This window comes from Lethenteron reissneri, chromosome 37, assembly GCF_015708825.2.
Source record: "Lethenteron reissneri isolate LAM-NWPU_2019-01 chromosome 37, ASM1570882v1, whole genome shotgun sequence".
NCBI lineage: Eukaryota > Metazoa > Chordata > Hyperoartia > Petromyzontiformes > Petromyzontidae > Lethenteron > Lethenteron reissneri.
In genome coordinates, this window is record NC_083815.1 from 1,943,692 (window position 1) to 1,968,572 (window position 24,881).

Sequence of the window (24,881 nt, forward strand, 5' to 3'; positions counted from 1 at the left end):
TCCTCGTGTGCCGTGCCGGCCTTCATAGGTGTTCGCTAACAGCACTTGCCCCTATAGTCTGTTAAGGCTATACGGGGGATCTTTGTCTTGTGTGTGTGCGAGTTCTGTATCGGCTCTTAATATGCGCTCGCTATCAGCAGCTACCAGCACTTGCCCGAACAGCCCACGTCGGCTGCATGAGGTAACCCGTGGTCTTTGTGCGTGACATCAGCTCGGGTACAACCTCACAGACACCCCCCACACGATAGGCATCTTGGCACGGTGGTAGCTACACCATCACCTCCTGAATGCGACACGTCAGTCTCGATGTGCGCTCAGTAACAGCACGTGCGGTCTGCGTGGACGTCTCTCTTGGGGTGTTGTTTCGTGTTGCATGTGCAGCGTTTCATCGCCGATGTGCACACTTGCACTACGATCCTGCCAAAACCTGGGCTCGATTCTCGGCGATTTGTATCCGAACCTCTGTTGGGCCTGCCTGTAGGTCCACTCGGCATGAATCGACCAAGGCGGCCGGGTCGCTGTAGCCAGTGGCCGCAACTCGGTGCACCGTGGCGACCCGCAGCTCTCGAGTCCTTGCCGTGTCATCTACTTGCCGTGTCATCTACTTGCCGCGTCATCTCTGGCTGTGTCTTTTGTCTTCGTGGGTGTAGTGGGAGGGGTGGGGAGGGGTGGGGAGGGGCGGGGGGGGGGGTAAGTGGGAGTGGACGCAGAACGACGCCTTCGTCGTTTTATTCGCCGACATATCAGAGACGGGACGACGCGATGTTTCATCTTTTTTTTACAGCTCAATGTTGTTGTTGTTAGGGCCAAGTGGTGGTGGTGGTGGCCGTGTAACGCGATGTGAGGGGGTTGGGTTGGCGACGGTCACGCGGCTCGCGCAATGAGTGCTGCCGGATGATCCACGACCGATCACCGCATCGCTCCCCATCTCTCCCTGTCCCCCGGGGACGATGAGGAGCCTCCTGCTCCTGCTGCTGCTGCTCCTGCTGCTGCTGCTCCTGCTGCTGCTGCTCCTGCTGCTGCTGCTCCTGCTGCTACTGCTCCTTCTGTTGCTGCTCCTGCTGCTACTGCTCCTTCTGTTGCTGCTCTTGCTGCTACTGCTCCTGCTGCTGCTGCTGCTCCTGCTGCTACTGCTCCTTCTGTTACTGCTCCTGCTGCTGCTGCTCCTGCTGCTGCTGCAGTGGAATCTGAGAATTGTTCGGAGCTGCGTTGGCTCGTAGTTTCATACGTTGGGCGCGTGGCTCGAGCGAGCGGAGTCTTAGCCCCGGTTGTAAAGCCTCTTCCAGCAGCTTGCAATCACCCCACACCAACCCCAACGCACCTCTCCAAGGCAGACTTGGCAAGGCAAGGCGGGGGGGGGGGGGGGGGTTCAAGATTGTGACGAGCAGAGCGAGCGGGAAAGATCACCACCCACACAATCGGTGAATCCGTGCAATTGAAGTCGCTTCGACGATTTGTGTGCAAACGTGAGAGAGGTCGCAAGGTCACCACTGGCAGGGCACGTGTCAGGCCGACGCGATGGGCGAACCTCGCAGTCTGCCACCGTCCCACATTGCGTCCGACACGCGCACGAGGGGGCGACGCTCAGCGCTGACAACACGCTCCTTGGACGCCTCGGGAAGCCTCGCGCCTACAGCACCCCGCAGAACCCTGGACGTCGGCCATCCAAAAAGCACTTTGAGCGGGTTTGACCCTCCCGATATTCAGAGATTCGACGGCATCGGGAGCATTGGGGTTGGATGTGGCCGGAGGCAAATGCATTCGATGCAACCGGCCACTGCACGATCACGTGCACGAGGGCGTGTCTGTTTGGACGCCCCCCCCCCCCCTTCAGTGACGTACGAGCGTCGGGGCGTGGCCGCAAACGCCTCTCTTGGGTACACTCTGCAAAACAGCGCCGCGTCGGCATCTTCGCTGTTATTTATTGGGTACACGGTGCAAACGTTCCCCGTGGGGGGTGGTGGGGGGGTGATCGCGGTGGATAGCGCCGCGCGTGCTGTAGTAGCGCGCTCGTTAACGGGAACTCGTGGCTCGGCGTGGCGTGCCGGCAGTCTGACGGCGCGCCAAGGAGGGGGAGGCGGGGGGGGATAGACTCGTAACAAAGTGCTCGCTCGCTCGCTCCCTTGGATCCCTTCCCAAAGATGCAGCCGCTCGTCCGAGCGGCCGTGGTTGTGCGCACGCTCGCAAATCTGCGTCGCGCGCGCCTGTGGAAGGGAGGGAGGGAGCAGTAGGGTGAAGGCCGTTCCGTGGTGCGATGCGTAAACGTGGAAGCTGGGGGAGACAAAAGCGGCCGCACGTGCTGCTGGGGCCACCCCCCCCCCTCCTGTGCCGTGGCCGGCCTTCATAGGTGCTCGCGAACAGCAGGTAGTCATCAGAGGCTGAGTCGACCTAGGGGGAGGCCCATGACTGGTTCAGATAATCGTCACTGGTGTTGGCCGTGAGCGGAAATCGTACCCGGGTCGCCAGGTTCGTAGCGCAGCGTAGCGCTAACCACTGCACCACCGCTCCCCACAAGTATATAGACAGACACACAATGACACACACAGACACACAGAGACACACACACAGACACACACAGAGACACACATAGACAAAGATACACACACAGACAACGGTTGCTGCACACGAACACAAAATTCCACCATCCCTCCTACCGACCCCCCCCCCCCCAAAAAAAACCACGGCAAACAAAAAGCAACCAGCAACAGCAGCAGTTGCAGGTGCAGCAGGGAAGAGCGAATACGCGCGCGAGTGCGGCTCCCTCGCACGCGCCAGCACAGCAGAGGGGGGGGGGGGGGTGGCTCGGCAAACACAACGACAACAACAACAAGAAGAGAGAGAAAATAAATTCGAATTCGGTGAAGGAAAAGAAAACCTCGATATTCTAAGAGCCGCGAAGCACTCGGTGGTGAATCCGAGACGTGGTTCTTAGTGAATGACGCCACGAAGCCCGTCCAGGAAGAGCCACCCCCGGCCGGCATGAGAGGCGCGGTTTGTCGACCCCTCCACCACACCGACCTCTCCCCTCCACCGTGAGCCGCTACATCTCTCTCAGCCAGATGGGTGGGGTGGGTGGGCCAACTTTCATTTACGAAGCCCAAGCAATTTTAGAAACAACACACACACACACAAAACGCCCCACGTCTCTCCCCCCGCCCCCCATCTCTTCCTCCTCCACAGGGCTGGAAAACTGCTGACGATTTCATTGCACGACGGTGGTTTGAGGCTCGTCGAGCCAACTTAGGAAAGAACGAGAGCCGTTTCTAGATTTGAAGCTTTCGTGACTGCAAGGATTCATACTCTTGGGTTTTTTTTCGTCACTGGAAAATATATATACAAGGTCAGGGTTTCTTGGGATTCCTCTTTACTTGATACAGCAATCGTGCTGTGACGGTTCGACCTGAAGATGGAGGCTTGTGTTGCCTCCGAAACGTCGTGATTTATTATTTTATTTCTTCTATTATTTTTATTATTTTTATTTTAATATTTATTTAATTACCTACGTGAATTTACCGAAAAAACCTAAGAGTATGAGAGCCGTTTCCTTTTGCCTCTCAATTCGTCACCCGCATCCTCTCTGGGGTGTGTTGTTGTTGTCGTTGTTGATGATGCGGCGAGGGACTTACAGGCCCCCTCCCCGCTAAGCTACGGTCGAGGGACTTTTATTCCCCTCTCCGAGATTTGTATCGCTTCGTGGAACAACAAACACAAAATAGATGTTTAACATGTTTGGAACTGACCAAACGCACGGGACTGAAGGACGGATTGCTCCGACTCTCGGATTTGGTGTCCATGCTATCGGCAGTTCTGTTGACGCGTAGGGCCGTTTAGAGTAAAAACTAAAAAATTTAATGAAAACAATTTATCAAGTTGGAGAGATTCAACGTGGACGTTGAGATCGTGCCATACACATTTAGATGACTCTCTCTCTCTCTGTCTCTCGGTGATTCATAGCAAGCGATGCCAAGAATGGCTGTTATTCATTTGTCTTTGTCGGTGTTGGTGATGTCCTCTCAGCCAACGCCAAATCGCCTCAGGAATGCGCCCGATCTCGACAGAGGCCAAGCGGGCTTCAGCTATCAAGCGTAACAGGTGTTATAGGCTGTGGGGAGCAGCATCCACTGTTGCACTTTACTTGTGTACTCCCACTGCTCATAACCTTTGACGAGGACAAATAATATGGACTTTAAAACAGGGACGAAAAAAATTACAGCCCTTTGTCAATCCACTGCTGGATGAATGCCTCCCCACGCCGTGTCACCACACTGATCAGTACTTGTTGAAGAGGAAAGGCAAAGACACCACTCGCCACTGATGTTAGCTGTCTCCAGGTTTATATTTCTTAAAAAATCCCGCGAGAGAGGTTCGTGGTGGTCCCTAAATGGCGAGCTTTTTGTGCGCTGCATTCAATAGAGATATTAAATCATTGAATGTATTATCTGGTAGATATCAATAAAATAAAAAAATTCGAAGTCTCGAGGAAGGCGATACTGCGGGGAAATCGCCTCCACCCCCCTCCACCACCCCCCCTCCTACTCAGTCGCCCTCCGTGTGGACCTGCCACTTGCTGCCCCAGGTCACCGTGTTGATGGCTCACTGCGCTATCCACTACGCCACCCGCTGACCCCAGCAGTGCGTCGTCGATTAATACATCGGCGAAGCTGCTGCTGCTGCTGCTGCATTGGCAATGGAACCAGCTGCAGCCCTGAACCGGTACCGGGCCCCAAACTTCACAAATCCCACACCGGTTATTATTATAATAATAATAATAACTAATATCGCTTTCACTGAGCAAATGCAGAGAGATCGGTCCAAACTTTTTGGACGCTCAAACGATTTGCCGCGATCTCCTTCCCCGAGCCCTCCCTGCGGCAACTCATCACTGTCTTTTTTTTTTAACCAATAAAATGATCTCTCTGGGCCAATTTGCTACAAGGCAATATTTGTCTTAAGAATTATAATGAAGATGATGATGGTGGCGGTGGTGATGACGATGATGATGAAAGAAATGGATTTAATTGATGCATCAATTTACTTAACGAGTCTTTGCTGTCCAGACATTTGGGTAAGCCACTCTGCACACATCTGTCCGTCTAAACTTTCACTCCGTTTAAATTGGTTCTTTGATTTCGCTCAAATTTGATCTCTATTTACAAACCCTCGCTGTGACAACACACATCTGCTCTTTCCAGCTGATAAACAGCACAAGCCTTTGTCCAAATAATCCAGAAGTCGCCCAGTCCCGTCAGATATCGGAAGTTAAGGTGGGTTTGAGCCTAGATTTTTCGTGGCTGGGAGCGATCACCCAGCATAACAGGCGCTCTCGGGTCCTTGAGGGGCTCTGTGGCTTGACGGCAAAGGGCAGTTCATCGTTGGACTGAAAATCTATGCTCCGCAGTCGACGCTTCCCACTTCAACGCACCGCCCTGACCGGCGCGATGAAGTCTGAATGACCCCCACGATCCGCACAGCGTAGGCAGGCCCCTCGTCCGGAAATTGATTGGCATGAACCAGGTGCACGAAGAGAGGTCATCCCTCGGGGTCAATTTGCCGACAAGGCAATAAGTTGGCTTACGCGGGATGATCGTGGCGGCGATGTTGATCATGACGATGATGAATTAAAATAATTGGACTTCACTTTCTTTCGCGAGCCTCAGAGCCGGATTCTCTCAGTCAAAATCTCACCACGTCTCCGGATCAAGGCAGCTTTCTCCCCCACCCCACCTAACCTCACTTCACCGAACAGCCCACGAGCCCCCAGGGACGAATAGGCTCCGGGGTTAATTGCGCGAGCTGTTTGTAATATCTGTCCCGTGATTGCACTGGTGCCTGATGACATTTTACGAGAATTTCTTGCAATCTGCGGTAAAACATCACCCCCAAGGAAACGCACTCACGCACACGAGCACACACACGGTCACGCACACGGTCACGCACACACAAGCACACACAAGCACACACGCTCACACATACGGGCATCCACACGCACGTACACATCACACGTATAGCCTTCACAAGAATGTTGGGGCAAGTTCTGTTCGCGAGCACCTATGAAGGCCGGCACGGCACACGAGAGGGTGGGTGACCGGCACTACGCCCGGCCGCCTTTGTCTCCCTAGTGGCGATGTTTACACATCGTGACCAGATACTCATCTGAGGCTGAGTCGACCTAGGGGAGGCCCATGACCGTTTCAGGTAATAATCCGCGCTGTTGATTGCCGCGAACGCGAATTGAACTCGGTTCGCCGGGTTCGTAGCACAACGCGCTGACCGCTGCGCCACCGCTCCGCACACTGCACCGCCCACACAGCACGCGCACACAGAATCACACGCAGAATCACAGAATCACACACAGAATCACACGCATAATCACACAGAATCACACAGTATCACACACAGAATCACACACAGAATCACACAGAATCACACAGTATCACACGCATAATCACACAGACTCACACAGTATCACACACAGAATCACACAGAATCACACACAAAATCACACAGAATCACACACAGTATCACACGCAGAATCACACGCAGAATCACACGCAGAATCACACGCATAATCACACAGTATCACACGCAGAATCGCACGCAGAATCACACGCATAATCGCATGCAGAATCACACGCATAATCGCATGCAGAATCACACACAGAATCACTCCGAATCACACAGAATCACAAACAGAATCAACGCAGAATCAGCGCGATTTCTTTGTTTCGGGAGTGGGTGGCGGCGGGCACGGGGTTGCTGCTCCGCTCATCCCTGTGGTGTCGTGACGCGGCATTCCCCCTCCTCCTCCTCCTCGTCCGCGGCCTGCGGACTGCGCGTCCAGGCGGAATGGTGGAGGAGCGTGCGGGCGAGTCACGGCGAATTCGGTTCGCGTGGACATTGATTCTTCACGGAGGTGGCGACGCGGGGACGACTCGACATCTGAGACGCGTTCGAGGCTGCTGTTGCTGCTGCTGCTGTTGCTGCTGCTGCTGCTGCTCTCTCTGTCTCTTTATTGGGTCGGGGCTGCGTCGACGAAGTCGTCTTGCTGTTGCTTGACGCGCGACTCGCGAGCACGAGGCGCTGGGTGTGCGAAGACGCGCCCTGAGACGCGTAACGCTGCCGCTTTTCCTAAGATGCCGACAACAAAAATTGCCATCTTTCATCCTCGCCGGGAGAGCGATAGCCCGGTTTGTGTGCGTGTCAGAACACCGATTTATTCCATTAATAAGCCACGGTTTCGAAAACTGCAAATGTTGACTTCCCTGGGCCATGTCCGGTCCAGCCGGGACTCCGCATTCGCCTTCTCCACTCCCGAGTTGATAACCACAGATAACTTACCTTCACAAGAGCAAGAATTGATAACAATACATTGCTACTTTTAACGCTGCTCACCGTCCCCCACCAACACATTCACCGGTGTGATGAGTTGAATATTTGTTTGACCCCGTGAAGTCGCCACATTTATGGGACCGCCACTTTTCCACCGTGGGTTCATACGGGACGGGACTAAGCAATCTCCTCCCTCCTCTGCCCGCTCGCTCTACTTCCTGACTTAAGTCCTTCCACCCTCATCTTCGCCTTCCCCACAGACAAGTAAAAAAATCCCCGCTCGCGATCCACATTCGAATTGGGCAGTGAACCCAATCTCCCCCCCCCCCCACCTGAACCCCCTCTCCTCTCAACTCAAGAGCACAGAGTTCTGGGTCTTACATCCGCAGAGTTTCTCTTACCCTACCGTCCCTGCGTAGCGATTCGTGCTCTGTACCGAGCTCTTATTGAAATAAAAAAAACATTTTAACTTCCAAATAAATACAAACACAAAGGAATCGCGTCGCCACGTCGGCCGATACCGCACGGGCCCGGCTCGACAGGGCCCGGATCGGAATATCCCCCAAACAAAGGCGGCATCATCTTCTTGGTTCTTTTGGTAAAGTCACGTAGAAGGGAAGTAATAAAATAATAAAAATAAAACATAATAAAACAATTCTCACGACGTTTCGGCCACAACGCAAGTAGCCGTCCTCAGGTGAAAACCAGATCTGTCGAGGCGACAGCGTCTGAAAGAACCAAGAAGATGAATCCCTGCAGTCACGAAAGCTTTAAATCGAAAGGCGGCATCGTCGTCGTCGTCGTCGGCTCAGTGGGACCCTGAGAGGCGACTTGGGGCGGCCACTTGAACGGCGCCTCCGCATCGGGGACCGCCTCCGCGACAAGCGGGCGGCTGTCACGAGGAATTTGCGATAACGTCCCGCACACGCGCGAGAGAGAGAGATAGAGGAGAGGAGGGTGGCGATATGGAAGAGAAAATCCAGTTACGTTGCGTTTAAAATGCCGAGTGGCTGTGGCGCGCGTGCGGTCTTAGTGGCTCGGCTCGAAGGGGAACCGCGGAGGGGAGATGCGCATTTAACTGTAGTCACTTTAAGATGTTTTCTTGTTCATGTTTTTGTTTTGTTGCGGTTGCAACCCGAGTCAGGAGCCGCATGGCTCACAGAGTTATACCTCTTCTTGGTTCTTTCGGTAAAGTCACGTAGAAGGGAAATAATAAAATAATACAAATTAAACATAATAAAATAATTCTCACGACGTTTCGGCCACAATGCAAGCAGCCGTCCTCAGGTGAAGACCAGGTTTGTCGGGGAGACAGCGTCTGAATGAAAGGGTTATACCTAATAAATGAAACTGAAACTCGAACGGGGGACGGCTTCCGCTGTGATGTGTCGCGTCGAGAACTGAACAAACGGCTGTATAATGCTCGTGGAATAATCTAATGTGCATTGTGATTGCAACAGGTCCCTCTCGCTAAATCTAAGTGCGTCTTCTTCACAATCCCTTTGTGATCCTTCTCAGTCTCTCCGCACTCTATTCTTCTCTCACTCTCTCGTTTGTTCGCTCGGCTTGTTCGCGTGTCCCTCCTCGCCAGCCCTGCCGCACGTACACAGACAAAGATCCCCCGTATAGCCTTTAATAGACTTGTGGGGCAAGTGCTGTTTGCGAGCAACTCAAGAAGGCCGGCACGGCTGACGAGGGGGTGGGTGGCCAGCGACACGCCCCAATATCTTCGCCTTCCCAAAGCTGATGTTGTATACACACTACACCAGGTACTCATTTGAGTTCGAGTCGACCTGGACAAGCCTAGGACCGGTTAGGTAATCGTCACCGGTGTTGGCTGCGAGTGGGAATCTAACTCCGGTCGCCGGGTTCGTAGCGCAGCGCCCTAACCGTCGCGCCACCGCTCCCTACACTCCCTACACACACACCGACGTGCAAACACTGACTCGCCACCCCTCTCTTCTGAACTCACCTGCTTCTCTCCCATTGCCCTCTCCTCTCTCCTCCTCCGCCGCTGCCGAGAGCAGCATGGGCCAGGACGGCGGGGGCAGCATGAACGGCTCCCTGGAGCACGGCGGTCCGGCGGGGCAGCCCGACCTGGACGCCATCAAGATGTTCGTGGGGCAGATCCCGCGCTCGTGGAGCGAGAAGGAGCTCAGGGATTTGTTCGAGCAGTTCGGCCCCGTCTACGAGATCAACATCGTGCGGGACCGCACGCAGAAGCCTCCGCAGAGCCGCGGTGAGTGGTCGTGCGGGCGGGATTTGGTGAATTATCGGGCGAACGTGCAGACGTTGGGCCGACGTTGGGGCGACGTTGGACTGACGTTGGGGCAACGCTGGGTCGACGTTGGGGGCAACGATGGACCGACGTTGGGGGCAACGCTGGGTCGACGTTGGGTCGACGTTGTGGCAACGTTGGGCCGACGTTGGGGGCAACGATGGACCGACGTTGGGGCAACGTTGGGTCGACGTTGGGTCGACGTACGCATTTTGACGGTGTATACTCACAATAACAAGCGGTAGCATGGACCTAAAAAAAACCGCATAAATAATAAGCAGAGTAAATGTAACGACATCACGGCTTCACACAGTCATCGCTCAACGCGAGCAACCTCAAGTAATGCACGGTTCAGTTATAATTTAATCAGGGTTAGCGGAGTGATTATTCGACGTGTGAACATGTCGCTGTCTGGGAGAATTCTCAGAGCTGCGGATTTAAGCGTGAATTGTGAACGCGCGGGACGTTGCTTCCCTCTCCCCCTCCCCGTTGAACAGTGAGCGTCTCTCTGACTGATTACCAGAGGCGCAGACACCCGTGTGTTACTGTGGGCACACCTGCCTGTGTGGGTGTCCATCTGCCGCGGAGCGCGTGGGATTGGCGACTGCGTTGCAACATCGACAATGCGCACAGGATACACGGAAGACACTGGGACGTGGGGGGGGGGGATAGCGCGGGTGGGTTAGCGCAACCGCGCTTTGAAACCGGCGACACGAGTTCGATTCCTAGGCGCGGCTAACATCATTGGCGAGTGATCTCTGAACTGTTAACTACCTCACCTGGTATGCAGGAAGTCGTCGGTTCGATCAAGACCCGGACGCATGTATAATTGGAGTTTGCGTGTCTCTCTCTCCCCGTGGTCGTGTGGATTTTTATCCGGGTCCTCCGGATTTTCCCTCCACATCCAGCAACATGCGTTTATAGTATTTGGCTGCTATCAATTGCCACACGATAAGCCGCTTCGTTATTTGTGGCCACGTCGCTTCTGAAAAAAACAAGCCAGACGGCTCAGTTGGGGCCTTACCTGGTAAAATACAAATTGATTCGAAAATAAATTAAATTAATTTCCAACCGGCAATGAAGTACGGTCAAACGGCCTCTCGCGATCGGCAGGGTGTGGCGGAGGCATTTAATCCGGCAGTGGATTGACAAAGGGGCTGGCAGGTGGAGCGCTGTCGCCGTGGCGAGCGCATTGCACTCCGAACACCGGCCACGGCCGAGTTACATCACCAACGACGCCTCGCATCGGCGGCGAGCGGCATCCAACCCGGCCCTGGGCTCGCCCCATTCCCCAAACCTTCACTGGACCACCTTAAGGGGGAGGGAGGGGGGTCAAGTACGGTCACAAATCTCTCCAGCATCGGGCATCGGGCAGCAGAGACGTGAGCGCTGTAAACGATTTGGGAATCGCGCATTCAGTGACCACGTGCACGGCGGGTTTGCTGGCCGCCACCTCTCGGCCTGCCTCGGCGTTTGGCTCGTCGGGCCCTCGCGCGCAACTGGTGGAGTTGAGTCGGGGTCGACCCATGTGGCCGCGTTGTCCTCAGCGCTTTTTTTGGCCCAGTCCGTGTGAAGTTGAACGTCTCGATCCCCGCTGCAGCTGCCTTTGTCTTCTGCCGAACATCCGAGAGTGGGGGGGCGGGGGAAGACGCAGCTGGAGTTCGTCATCGCGTTTGCCTTGCGTGGTGGCGCAAATCCCAAATATTAAAATTGCTTTCGCGGATATCCCGCTGCAGTCGCGACCGCTGCCTTTATTGCATAGGCGGTGATTGCCGCGGGCCCATGGGGAGGCGAATCACGACATGCGATGTTGAGCCCCTCCTCCACTGTCGATGTATACACTCGCCGTGAGATGACGGAAGAGATACTGTCGTAGGCACGCTTGTTCAGAGATGCAGCGGTAGAAGAGAGACGCAGATGAGAAGATGTCTGTGGTGAGATGAGAGGTATGTCGACTCTAAAATTAAAACTCATTTATTTAGAACTGATTTTTGTGTTTAGTTTGTTGTCCTTCCCCCGCACCTCCGATTAGCACGGTTGGCTACGTACGGTGCGAAAGAAGTCCAACATACATACTGGACTTACAGGACAGACATGTAATGAGATGATAGAAGAGAGAGATGCAGGCAAAGACGGAGATGAGAGCGATTCATTAGCGCTATTTTTCCTCGACCTTTTAATCGTTTGTAAGAATCTGAACTCGAGCTTGGCATTCGGTGCCTCCGTGTCCGTGTGGATTCCCCGTGGAATCCCCCCGCCCGCCCGCCCGCCCCACCTTGAACTCCACGGGGCTCCACGCCTCTTTCCACGCGCGCTTTCGTGTGACGCCCAGCCCATAGCCACCATCACCACCAGCCACCACCACCAACAGCAGCCACCACCACCACCACTACTACCACCACCAGCACCACCAGCAGCAGCGCATTGCCACGGCGCCATCTCACGAGGGGGCCACAGTGATCCTCTCGGCCCATGAAATGAATGGCCCGCCGGTGATTGATCGCGAGATGAAATGTCGCGATGGCCAGCGCTGTCGGCGGTCTGCGCGTCACCGCCGCCGCCGCCGCCTTGGTTGAGTTTGTCGATGGCTGGAGCGACGCGCGAGGATCGAGGCTTTCTGCTCGCGAATGAACTGATGGATCCCCCCCACCCACACCCCTCCGCCGGGTCTAATGCGACCTGTCCGGCAAGATGACATGAGTGTGTGTGCGCACGGAGAGCGGTGGCGCATCGGTTAGCGAGCTGCGCTACGAACCCGACGACCCGAGTTCGATTCGCGCTCACGGCATACACCGGTGACGATTATTTGAACCGGTCATGGGCCTCCCCTAGGTCGACTCAGCCTCAAATAAGTACCTGGTGCGGTGTGTAAACATCGGCACTGGCGAGACAAAGGCGGCCGAGCGTGGTGCTGGCCACCCATCTCTTCGCGCGCGTGTCGACCACCATTGGTGCAACTCGCTAACAGCAATTGCCCCCAACATCCCGTGCAGTCTATAGGGGGGGCCTTTGTCTTTTGTGTGCGCGCGCGTGTGCGTTCATCTACGTAAATTATCGGAATCATTCTCAACTCGACAGGCAGTGGCGGCAGCGGTGCAACGCAGAGTGGATGGCAGGCGGCTCGGTGCGGGAGGCAGGGAGGGAGGCAGGGAGGGAATTGTATCAAAGTGCTGATTTTCTCTTGGGTGTAATTGCTTGTTCGGAGAGAGAAGCTCAAGCGGCGCTGGGGCCGTCTTTACAATTGCGGTCGCTTTCTCTCTCTCTCTCGGCGTTGGCGTGGAGATGCCTCTGCTGCCACGTCCCATGATTCATCACCGCCAGCAGCAGCAGCAGCAGCGGCAGTGGTGGCGGCTTCAGCCGTCTCTCCTCCTCCTCCTCGCCCAGAGGTTCCATTGCCGCGGTTGCTCTGCACGGCTCCCGCGTGCGCACTCAGCTCGTGGACGCGTCGAGTCCGCAGCGATGAGAGATGTTTGTTTGCTCCGCGTGCTGCGAGAGCTTCTTTCGGGGGAACCGACACGCGGCTCTCTTTCTCCCACGGGGTCGAGCCGTGACGGAGACAATCGTGGTGCCGCACGAGACGACACGCGGCACGAACGAACCCAGCACGGGTTCCCCGTCGTCACGAGGGGCGCTCGGCTGCTCGGGTATTCTTGCACCGTGAGCTTCTGCTCCGTACCTCGTCTGTAGTCGGGTCCGCTGTCCTTACACAGAGGTCCGTAGACTTACATCGAGACCCATATCGTTACATCGTCTTCGAACACAGACGTCCCTCACCATTGCTTAGGGGTCAGCTGTTCAGATTTCCTTTCCCCCATGAACTTCTACGCTGTACCTCTTCTCTCGTCGCGTAAAATACGTAGAACTTCTTTCGCACCGTACATAGCCAACCGTGCTAATCGGAGGTGCGGGGGAAGGAAGAAAAAACTAAAACAGCGTCCTCGTGTCGCACCGCACCAAACACTCCCATCCCCTAATTCTAGATTAGAAGTTTTCGTGACTGCAAGGGTCCATACTCTTTGGTTTTTGCGGTAAAAAAATAAAATAAAAATAAATTAAATCACGACGTTTCGGAGGCAACACAAGCTTCCGTCTTCAAGTGGCACCGTCACAGCAAAATTACTGTATTTTGCTGTGACGGATTTAATTCATTTTTATTTTATTTTTTACCTACGTGACTTTACCGAAAAAACCAAAGAGTTTTCTCCCCCGCCCCCCTAACGAGCTCACTCCACCTCTATCCGTCATGCACCGGTGGCATCTCCACCCAGCCATTCTCACGACATCTTCTCCGTCTCTTCTCAGCACGTGCTCGAAACTATCTCCGTCTCGCATTCCCGGACCTTTCTCGCGTCTCTGATTGATCTGTTCCATGAGGGCTCAGCAGCAGCCCGAACGGGGTCACCCCTCACGTGACACCCAATGGCGGTGCCGGGCACGATGGGGTGAGTTCCAGTTTGCTCGTTTTACTGTGCACGGTGATCATCGCAATCAGAATCTTTATTTCGACTGGAGCAGTGGCGTGCTAACGACATTGTCAGCTCAGGGGCCGTCCATAAATGACGTCACGCGATTTTGGACGATTTTTGACCCCCCCCTCCCTCGTCACACGGCGTGACAAAAAGTCAGATTCCCCCTCAAATATGACGTCACAAAGCTCCCCCCCCCAAATAAAACATGCTTCAAATCGCTTTAAACTATTGTCATTGTAGTGCGTATTTAATATGGCGCTGCACTCTGACGTTGTCGGAGAATTTTTTTTTAAAGTAAATTTAATTAAGTAGAACGTGTTGTCTATATTTATTTAAAGTTACGCATTTTGATGTGATGTCACATTTCTCAAACAGCCCCCTCCCTCGTCACACATCGTCACAAATGTTTGACCCCCCCCCCCTAGGTGCGTGACGTCATTTATGGACGGCCCCTCAGGGGGTGCGCCAATTGGTCAGTTGATGCCCCAATATTGAATTCGTCTCGCCGGGCCGCTAAGCGTGAGAGCTTCAATGAAGTTAAAGTAAAGCGTGCTACGTAATTGAAAGCATTTTCATCAAAACAAATATAAATTCGTTTTAGTTTTTGTTACGCTTTAGAAAACAAATCTCGTGGTGGTTGTCAAGGGGGTCCCATCTCGTAGTTTTGGCCACGAGAGGGGAATTAGGGGCAAGCGCCCCCTGCCCCCCACGCTCGTTACGCTACTGGACTGGATTAATCCGATGAGCAATGAAGCAATTTTTCGACCAATATCCGGTCGTAATAACAACGACAACGCCCTTTGTCCGTAACGACTCACCCAGCCTTAAGACTCCTTTACGGGAGGGTCCTGCTGCTTTGGTGTATGTTTTGGTCCCAGTTTTATTTGGCTTCGTGCGGGAGGAAAGTAAAGTCCTGTACCCGGGGAAGCCCCATGCACGCGCACAAAGGGATAACGCACAGAGCTGTGCACAGATGGATTCAATATTCTATTTTTCGCCTGCAAGATGCCCCCCCCCCCCACCTTGCAACCCAAGAGTGAAATATGTGGTATTGCCAGTATCTTAGCAACAATCTTAACAGGCTCTGTACTGCTTAGCTTTCGAGATCATACTATGGTCATGTGGCCTGGATGGATTGAAATCTGATCATCTCTTTTTTTTGGATCGAGGGTTGTTTACTTAGTAGATTAAACCCCGTATTCAGAATCCTCACCGCGCATGATGCATGTTCTTTATTCAAGCATGTGAACGCACATTGAGATTAATTATCAGCTAACATCGACATCCTTTATTTAAGCAATTGAAGAGCCCATTAAAATTGATTATATTTCGTGAAGAAAAATACGTACTTTACACGCACGTTGAGAGACCTATTTTCTCTCCTGTCATTTAAGTAATTTAACTACGTGGAGGCACATTGGTAGCAATTAACCCCTTATCATTTGTCCTTTATTTTTCCACGTAAGAGCTCCTTGAGTGTTATTATCTCCCGCAATTGGCCCCCTTCACTTACTAGGCTGAGAGCTCATTGACCGACGACTTTCGTTTTGCGACGCAGACAGTGCGAGGGTTGACATTAGCGATGTGCACGGTGGTCGGGGTTTATGCCGTCTTAGAATTCCAGTTGCACCGCGGGGAACGTCCCGATGTGACATATCGCAACGTTTTGACGACACGTCCTGCCACAGGAGGGATACTCCATCTCAGCTGGACCCAACGAGTGCCCAAAGTAGAAGCAGGAAACAGGTTCTAGACTTGAAGCTTTCGTGACTGCAAGGAATCATATTCTTAGGTGTTTTCGGTAAAGTCACGTAGGTAAAACATCAAAATTAATAAAAATAATAAAATAAAATAAAGATCACGACGTTTCGGAGGCAACACAAGTCTCCATCACACCTGATGACGGAGACTTTTGTTGCCTCCGAAACGTCGTGATCTTTATTTTATTTTATTATTTTTATTAATTTTGATGTTTTACCTACGTGACTTTACCGAAAACACCTAAGAATAGGAAACAGGTTGCACACAGAAGGAGACGCCCCGATGATGATGATGATGATGCAGGCAGTGATGAGAAGGACACTGGCACGGTTTTGGACACACATGTAGAAAGATGGACAACAACAGGAAAATGAAACGTGGTTATTTTTTCGGAAAAATGTAAGGAACCGGAGAGAGAGCGAGAGAGATACCTAACCGAGAATGGCTGGCCGACGACAACACAAGAGATTGGTGTCAGAAAAATGTGGCCACGACTTGACGGTATTGGCACAAGGGAGAGGAAAGTTGAAACCAATGACGAAATGTGCAGTGGACACCTACTACAGGCCATTTGCCCATGGCCCGTGATGATGATGATGATGTAAACACAAAGTGGTACTCATTTTATTGAACCCAGAGGAATAACGGGCTGAGTCAACCCCCGTACCGGGCTGTGAATTCGCGACTCTCCAATCGTGAGCCGCTTGCTCTACCGCCGAGCGAGCAGGCCAGCTAAACTAAATATGATTATACATAAAGCAGGTTTTATGGGTTAGATCGCATAAATATAAATGTGTCGTGATACCCGCCACTACCCACCACAGCCAATTAGTAAGGTTTGCCAGGTAATACTAATTGGCTGTGTCGGATGATGTTGGATGATACTGTATTATGCATAATATTGGTCGCGAAAGCCTGCGTGTTAAACCAACATTTTTATTATTACAATAATATACCGAATTGCGTCGCTCGCTTTGACGTCGTTTCGCAAATACGTCGTCACGTGATGGAAACCGCCACCCGGTTTGCGTCGCCTCAAGCCCACAACTCAAGTCGCTGGCCGCATCGCTCGCTCCCTTCTCATTATCCGTCGCCTCTCAGCCCTCCACCACCACCACCATCTCCACCACCACCTCCACCACCACCACCACCACCACTTCCACCATCACCACCACCTCCACCACCACCACCTCCACCTCCACCACCACCACCTCCACCACCACCTCCACCACCTCCACCACCACCTCCACCACCACCTCCACCACCACCACCTCCGCCACTACCACCACCACCTCCACCACCACCACCTCCACCACCACCACCTCCACCACCACCACCACCTCCACCACCACCTCCACCACCACCACCACCACCTACCACTGTCGGTCGCTCTGATTAACGTCGTTTCGATATTCGTCGTCGCCGTCGCACCTTTCAAGAACGCATCCCCGACGCAAATCGAGGTGTACTATGATTAAAAAAAAAATCATAATGAACAGGCATGAATAGCCAGAGCCCGGGGGTTCACACGCAGGCCTAGCTTATTTGTGTTCGTGCCTGTTTCATTTGAAGCGAAAGGGGCACTTAAGAAAACATTGTGAACGATGGGAGTGGATTGCAGTGGTGGTGCGGGTCAGTGAGCTTCCCGCTGTGCGTCGTCGATTTTTTTTTGACGTTGGGCGCGTGGCAAGGAACGAGATGAATTACGGTGGAAATTGCGCTCGCCCGATTTTTACACCAACAACAACAACAACATCATCACCGACATCGTCATTTCGCAACGTGAATGCCGAAATGCGCCGTGGGATATTTGTGGCGGTTGTGGACAAAGCGGCTGAGATGGGAAGGGAATTGCGCACCGCGGCGTTCGGGCTACAATAATGTCGCGTGCTGTATGCACACGCAGCGACACCACTCGCATGACAAAGACAAAGGTGCCCTCCCCGCCGTATAGCCTTAACAGACTGATGGGTGAAGTGCTGGATACGGCGAGCACCTGTAAAGGACCGGCACGCCCGAACGCCTTTGTCTCCCCGGTGCTGATATTTAGACATCAACACCAGGTACTCGTTTAAGGCTGTGTCGATCTAGAGGAGGCCCAGGACCGGTTCAGATAATCGTCGCTAGCGTTGACCGTGAGCGGGAATAGAACTCTGGTCGACGGGTTTGCAGCACAGCGCAGCTAACCGTCGCGCCACCGCTCTCTGTGCCGACCTATAAACACAACAACAACCGCCATTCGCCACTAAGTGGCGGCGACGTCACCATGGCGCTTGTGCCAGGCTACGTGCACCTCAAGGTCGCACACTCGCACTGCTGTGCTGTGCAAACACAGCGCCGTAGCTAGCGAGAGTGCCGGCGGTGTAACAGCACCGGGGGTCAAAGGTCGGAGGGTCCCGGCCCGGGGCGCAGGGCTACGAAGCGTTGGGGGGGGGGGGGGTGTTAGTGGACGGGGGGACCGGGGGGGCCAGTGGGGGGGGGGGGGGCAGAGGGGGGGCATCTCATTCCCTGTGCCAGTGCCTAAGCCATCCACACACCGCTGCTGGCACAAGGCGTGCAGCAACGCGAGCAGCCGCCGTCTGATAGCGCCGCTTGATTGTTGCTTGACACTGAGCATGCACACCACAAACAACAACAATAAACATTTACTCACCACCATGAAGGAGCCCCCCACCCCCCCCCCCCCGTGTGCACCACGTGTTCAATCCGCGCCGCCACCGCGTCCCATTAATGGACATCCACGCGGTTTTTATTTTTATATTTTTAAACGAAGAAAAAAAACCCACTCCCAATTCGCCCGTTATGTTTTATTTAATTGGTAAATCGCATAAGACATCCGCGCTGGGGAAGAATAGAGAGCTGGTAAACTCATTACCGGCGAGGCGCTACCGAGTAGCAGGCGATTCCTCCCGTGAGATCGCACAAGGTAAATGTCAGGGCTGCTCAAAGCGCTCTTGACACAGCGAGACGAGGCGAGCGAGCGAGCGAGCCGCTAATCCGACCAGCAGCATTCGCCATCGCCGCCGCCGCCGCCATCACCACCGCCAGTGATATTTGTACGTACAAATACATCTATAAAACACTAAAGTTTCGTCGTCTTATTATTTTGATTGTCGTTTAGCAATGGGGAGGGGGGGGTAGGAGCGGGAATGCAGGGTGGGCCTCGCACAAGAGAGGGCACCAGAACGGACCGTGTGGGATTTTTTTGTTGTTCGCTGAACACCCAGGTCAAGTGGCTCAGCGAGCGCCTCGCCATCGGGAAGGTCCGCGGAGTTCAAGTCCGCGGTGGCGATGTGTTAACTCCATCGCCTGGTATACAGGAGGGTGTGGGTTCGATCCCGACCCTGACGACAGTATATTAGGAGTTTGCGTGTCTCCCCGTCGTCGCGTGGATTTTTTTCTCCGGCTTCTCTGTGTTTTCCCTCCACACAGAAACATCCGTTCAGAGTATTTGGCTGCTATAAATGTTCACGTGATAAGCCACTTCACTGAGCTATTATTTGTGGCCAGGTTGCTTCTGACAACGAGGCTTTACCTGATAAAATAAAAAAAATATATAGTTTGTAATAATTTACAGTTTAAATCCGGTTTGCGGGATTGACTAAACAAATTTTCTCTGCGGGTTCGATAAAATGGATTACACTATGTGAGAGAGTTAACTAGCATGTGTCCTCTGGATAGACCTGTCCCCTGCCATTAGAATGACGAATTTCCACCGGTGGATGAGGTGCTGTGAACGGGCCTTCAGGAACGTCTTGGCGGTGATAGTTGTAGCGGCAGCTGCATTGGCAAAATTATCATCATTATTGGGACACTGGTCTCCTAGCCAGTACCATTTCTAGCGTCACTGATATTCCCAGATATAAATATTTTTCATGTTGTCTTTTTTTAGAAATGTTCAGGAAAAAAAATCCCATCAACATCATGTGCAGCAATATGAGTGAAATCGTCATGAGCATAATCATCAGCAGAAGCAATAGTAGCGGCATCATGTGCAGCTGAGGAATCAGTCGTGTCGTATTCTCTGCAGCAGAAGTTAATTAAATCATCATCAGGCACAGCAGCTGCTGCAGTAGTCAGCAGTAGCAGCAGCAGCTACAGAAAAAATCATCGCCGTCAAGACAGCGCGCACACGCGATGCACATTAAATCGGAGTGCATCCAATGACCAGCCTTACCCACCACCCTCCACCGATACGTTGTTTGTAGATAATAAGCCACCCTGTCAGACGCACACCACCATCATCAGCAACAGCAGTGACAGCACACGTGCAACGAAATCGTCGTCCGTTTAATTGACAGCCACATCGTAAGTGGCAGCAGTTGCATCGAATCGAACCATCGGCAGCATCAGCATCGTCGTGATCATAATGGGTGGCTGCAGCAGAATGCATCATGACTGCATCAGCATCATCATGAGCAGCATGAGCAGCATCAGCAGCATCAGCAGCATCAGCAGCATCAGCAGCATCAGCAGCATCAGCAGCATCAGCAGCATCAGCAGCATCAGCAGCATCAGCAGCATCAGCAGCATCAGCAGCATCAGCAGCATCAGCAGCATCAGCAGCATCAGCAGCATCAGCAGCATCAGCAGCATCAGCAGCATCAGCAGCATCAGCAGCATCAGCAGCATCAGCAGCATCAGCAGCATCAGCAGCATCAGCAGCATCAGCAGCATCAGCAGCATCAGCAGCATCAGCAGCATCAGCAGCATCAGCAGCATCAGCAGCATCAGCCATTCTAACCGCACTGACGAATGAGGGCATTTCTTGTAACGATCAAAATAACGGCAGCGATGTGTAACCAATAAAAAAAGCAAACTCAAAATAACAGCACGACTGGCCACTACGCACTTGCCACACGCGAACTTTCGCAGTGCACACTCCTGCGAAGGCCCCAAAAAGAGTAGAAACACGTGACGAGAAGATGCGCCGTGCACCGTGGAAAGCATTAATACAAAATGGGAAATAAATGCATGAGACTGAAATCTAAGTAATTGTTTTGGTCTTCTCCTGGCAGTGCCTAATGAAGTGTCCCAGCATCTGCCCGACGGAGTAAAGGCCTGTGACATGTTTATTATTTATTTATTCACAATCCTTGTCAGCACTCCAATTTGCGTGGCCTAAATTGAAGTTATCTGGCTACACGGCTCGTAGAGATTGGCGCGATGGGGGGGCAGAGAGGGGGTGGTCGGAGGGAGGGAGGGAGGAGGGAGGGAGGGAGGAGGGGGGGTGCTAGTGGAGAGGAGCAGAGAATCGCATCTTGGTTTTACCCACCGCGTTTTATCAATTGCGCTCGTTCCCATGCAGACGTGACCACGCGAACCGCACCGCATCTCCCGTGTCAGGGGATTGCCAATAAGGCCGCGTGATCACCGAGCCTCGGTTACCGTCTGGCTGGGAACGTGGACGCGATTGTGCCACCCGGAGAGTTTGCTCAGAGCGGGGGTTGGACTCCCGCCGCTGGCGTGTGAATTTGAGGCCGGTGACGGAGCGTGTCACCTGTCGCTCTCAATGCACGCGCTGAACTTCTTTCGCACCTTACATAGGCGAACGCGCTCATCCGACGTGCGGGATAAGGACACCAACATCAACGCAAAGAGCAGTGCTCAAGAAATTAGTTTTCAATCCAGAAAAATGTGTAGCTCCAGTGGATTCCTAATAGCGAGTAAAATGCGTCGTGGCGTCTTCACGTGTCATTGTATAGCAGCAGCAGCAGCATGATTGTCATCAGCGGCTACGGCGACTGCAGCAGAAACCATCAGCAGCAGCACGGTCGTTGCCATCACTATTATCATCATCATCATCTTTATCAATAACATTATTAATAGCAATAACATAAATATCATAATACTCATCAGCAGCAGCATAAGGATCACAATTCCATCATCATCAGCGGTAGCGGAAGCATCATGTGGATGATCAGCAGCAGCAATTGGCATTACCAGCAACAGGCTGAACATTGTAACGTGTTTTTCTTTTCAATTTTTACCTTTGCTTGGCGAACTCAAACATATATTTTTCTCAAAAAAAATAGAATCATCATCATCATCATCAGCCATTATCAAACCACTGCTGTATGCAAGTCTCCCCAATCTATCGCCACCTCTCGCGGACCTGTGATGGAATCTTGATTTGAAGCTTTTGTGACTGCAGGAATCCATACACTTTGGTTCTTTCGGTAAAGTCACGTAGGTAGAAAAATAATAGATCACGACGTTTCGATCGCAACACAAGCAATCGTCATCAGTTGGGACAACCACAGCAAGAAAAAACTGCTGAAGTAGGCGAGGAATGTTGACTACAGCCCCCTGCACAAGCGCTGACCCCATCGCTCCATCTTCGCGTTTCCTCCTTTGGCTGCCACTCCACCGCTAGTCTCGACCACTCGACTCCATCCCTTCAAGCCCGCTTGTACTTTTCTCAACAGTCCATACGGTTAAATTTTGATTTAAAGCTTTCGTGACTGCAGGGATTCATTTTCTTGGTTCTTTCCGGTAAAGTCACGTAGAAGGGAAGTAAAAAAAAAATAAAATTATAAAATAATTATAAAATAATTTTATTATGTTTTATTTTTATTATTTTATTACTTCCCTTCTACGTGACTTTACCGAAAGAACCAAGAAGATGAGTCCATACGGTGTCGATAACAACTTCCATGCCTTCTCTTATCCAAACAATAATAAAAAAACAATGACAATTATTAGTAAAGGAGAGCCTCCAGGACCAATATTTTTTTAGGAGGTCCCTGCATTTGAATGTCTGGCCGATCCTATTCGTGAGTGTCTGGCTCTGTGTGGGGATGGGGCCGGAGAACGCGGAGAAGACCCGGCACGTGGGGAACCCTCCCGGCCAGACGCGTTGCACTTCAAGCGCTGCAGAATGCGCAGCTCGGGAACGCGGCCACGCGGGGTAGCGCCGTCGCTCAACTCGTTGCAGGGGCTCACGGTTCGAATTCCAGCGGCCGCCCTGATTAATACTGCGGTGTGCGACGAGCCCTAGACGTACGACGTGCCATCTGCTCCCTCGCTCATTAGCGAGTCTCAGAGCAGGCGACGCTCAAATCCCGCATTTGACAAATTTACATCGCAGATCGCCCAATTGAGATTAAACAGTACGGTACACAATACAGTACACAGTCATCATCGCCCCCTCTTGCGAAAATCTGGCGGGACCCCTCCTGAAAAAGTCATCGGATTCGGCGAGGCTTTCCCGTGTAAACAAGTGGAATACGAAGAGGCTACAACTATTTTTATTTTATTTTACCAGGCGAGGCCCACTTTTTTTACCTACGTGACTTTACCGAAAAAAAGAAAACCTAAGAGTATGAATCCTTGCAGTCACGAAAGCTTCAAATCTAGAATTATTCACGTAGCTCTTTTTCAGAAGCGACCCGGCTGCCACAAATGATAGCCCAACCAAGTGGCCTGGGAATGTATAGCGGTGGTTAAATGAAGACGACTACGGCTCAGCCACACGAGTTCCTCTCTCATTACAGATTCTCATAAGCAGGCTTTGTACCATTGTCAAAGGGAGGCTTTGTACCATTCGCAAAGCAGCCTTGACAGCGGAGTTAAACATTCCCAGCTCTCAACGCTTCCCAACGTTGGGCCCAACTTTTCTCTATTCCCTCTGCAAGTTTCCTCACTCTCGAGTTTCCACTTCTTCCTCGGGCGTTCTGCTGGGGTTCTTTTTCATTTTGGCACCGTGACCGCAAATGCTCTTTGAAAGAAGAAAAACACAGTTAAGATGTCTTTATCCAATTCTTCTAAAATATCTTAAGGAAGTAATAAAAGAGAGAGAGAGGGGGGGGGGGAACACCCTCGCCCCACCACCACCCACCCCACTCAAATCCGCGCTGTCCCACGAATGATCTCTCTCCCCGCGGCCGTACGCATTCGCCACCTTAAAGAAGGCTTCATTAAGGCCGGTACTTAATGGTCGTCTTTCCATCTCCCCTCCACGTATTACTTTAAGTTATTCTAATCTATCTATTTTCCGGACTTAATAACTGTAAAGCCAACGTTGACGCTAGTTACGCGGCTCGCTGCCTTCTTACACACACACACACATGTGCCGCGGGTCCGTCGCCATTACCACGTGGAAAATAATTGGGTCGTTAAAAATAGCAGGTGCGGTATTTCACTGGCACTGAGATGGTGGGGTAGGGAGATCTTGACGCTCGGGGCTGGCTGCAGAAGAAGAAAGCCCAGACGGGCTAAGAGACCACGGTCGCATTTCCTGTCACTGACACAAAATATATATACACGTTTTGAATCTGTGATTGTTAATTAATCCGCCGTTACCGTGTGGGTGGCGGTGGGGCAGCGGTTAGCGCATTCCCCTAGATCAAGAGTCGGCGACTTGCAGCTGGGAGCCGCATGCGGCTCTTCAAGGACCGCTTCGTGATGTTCTTTATTAAGGACCCCCCCCCCATCCCCCCACCGTCTCGTGTTCGCCACGAGCATCGCGGCTCGTGGGATATTGGAGTTCATCGCCGAATTCGAACAAAAAAATGTCTCTTCTCATTATTATTATTGTTATCGGTCGCCGACGCCCGCGCTACGCATACGGAACACATGAGTGCGATACCGGCCAGCGTGGGGAAGTATGGTCAGTCAGTCCCGGTGAGCCACACACCGCACGGGGAAGGCCTTCGTCTAGCAGACCATTGACGAAGGGCTGGCTATTGTAGTACTCTTACCAAATGGACAACAACAACAATGTTTATCTCGCTGTGCATTATGTCAAAGAGAGGCCATTAGACTGAAACCTCCCAATTTTGTGACTGAATTTGCTCGTTTATGCCACGGCTGGCTGAAGGGCCTCCACGAGCTGGAGCTCTAGAAAGCCCCATCTGAAGGGTATTTGGCCTACTCTTCCACGCTGTCTTGGTGTCTTGGAAGAGGTGGGAGTAGCCAGACGTTACCCCACCACGCTTAACCCGTCGATCGACTAACTGTGGTTATACCCGTTTAATGCCGCCGGGTGGACAGAGACGCGGGGTGGTGACAATTCTACATTGCTATGGCGGGGGGGGGGGGGG

General features: G+C 52.6%; 1 protein-coding gene across 5 annotated transcripts in view; it reads left to right on the forward strand.

The window, feature by feature from the left end:
* LOC133351378 (CUGBP Elav-like family member 1) overlaps positions 1–24,881 on the forward strand; it is a 259,928-nt gene that overhangs the window by 193,656 nt on the left and 41,391 nt on the right. For all 5 annotated transcript variants that reach the window (XM_061566525.1, XM_061566527.1, XM_061566528.1 and 2 more), the window contains exon 4: positions 9,357–9,568. In XM_061566525.1, the coding sequence (XP_061422509.1) occupies positions 9,357–9,568 (212 nt within the window). The remainder of the gene's footprint in view (positions 1–9,356; positions 9,569–24,881) is intronic.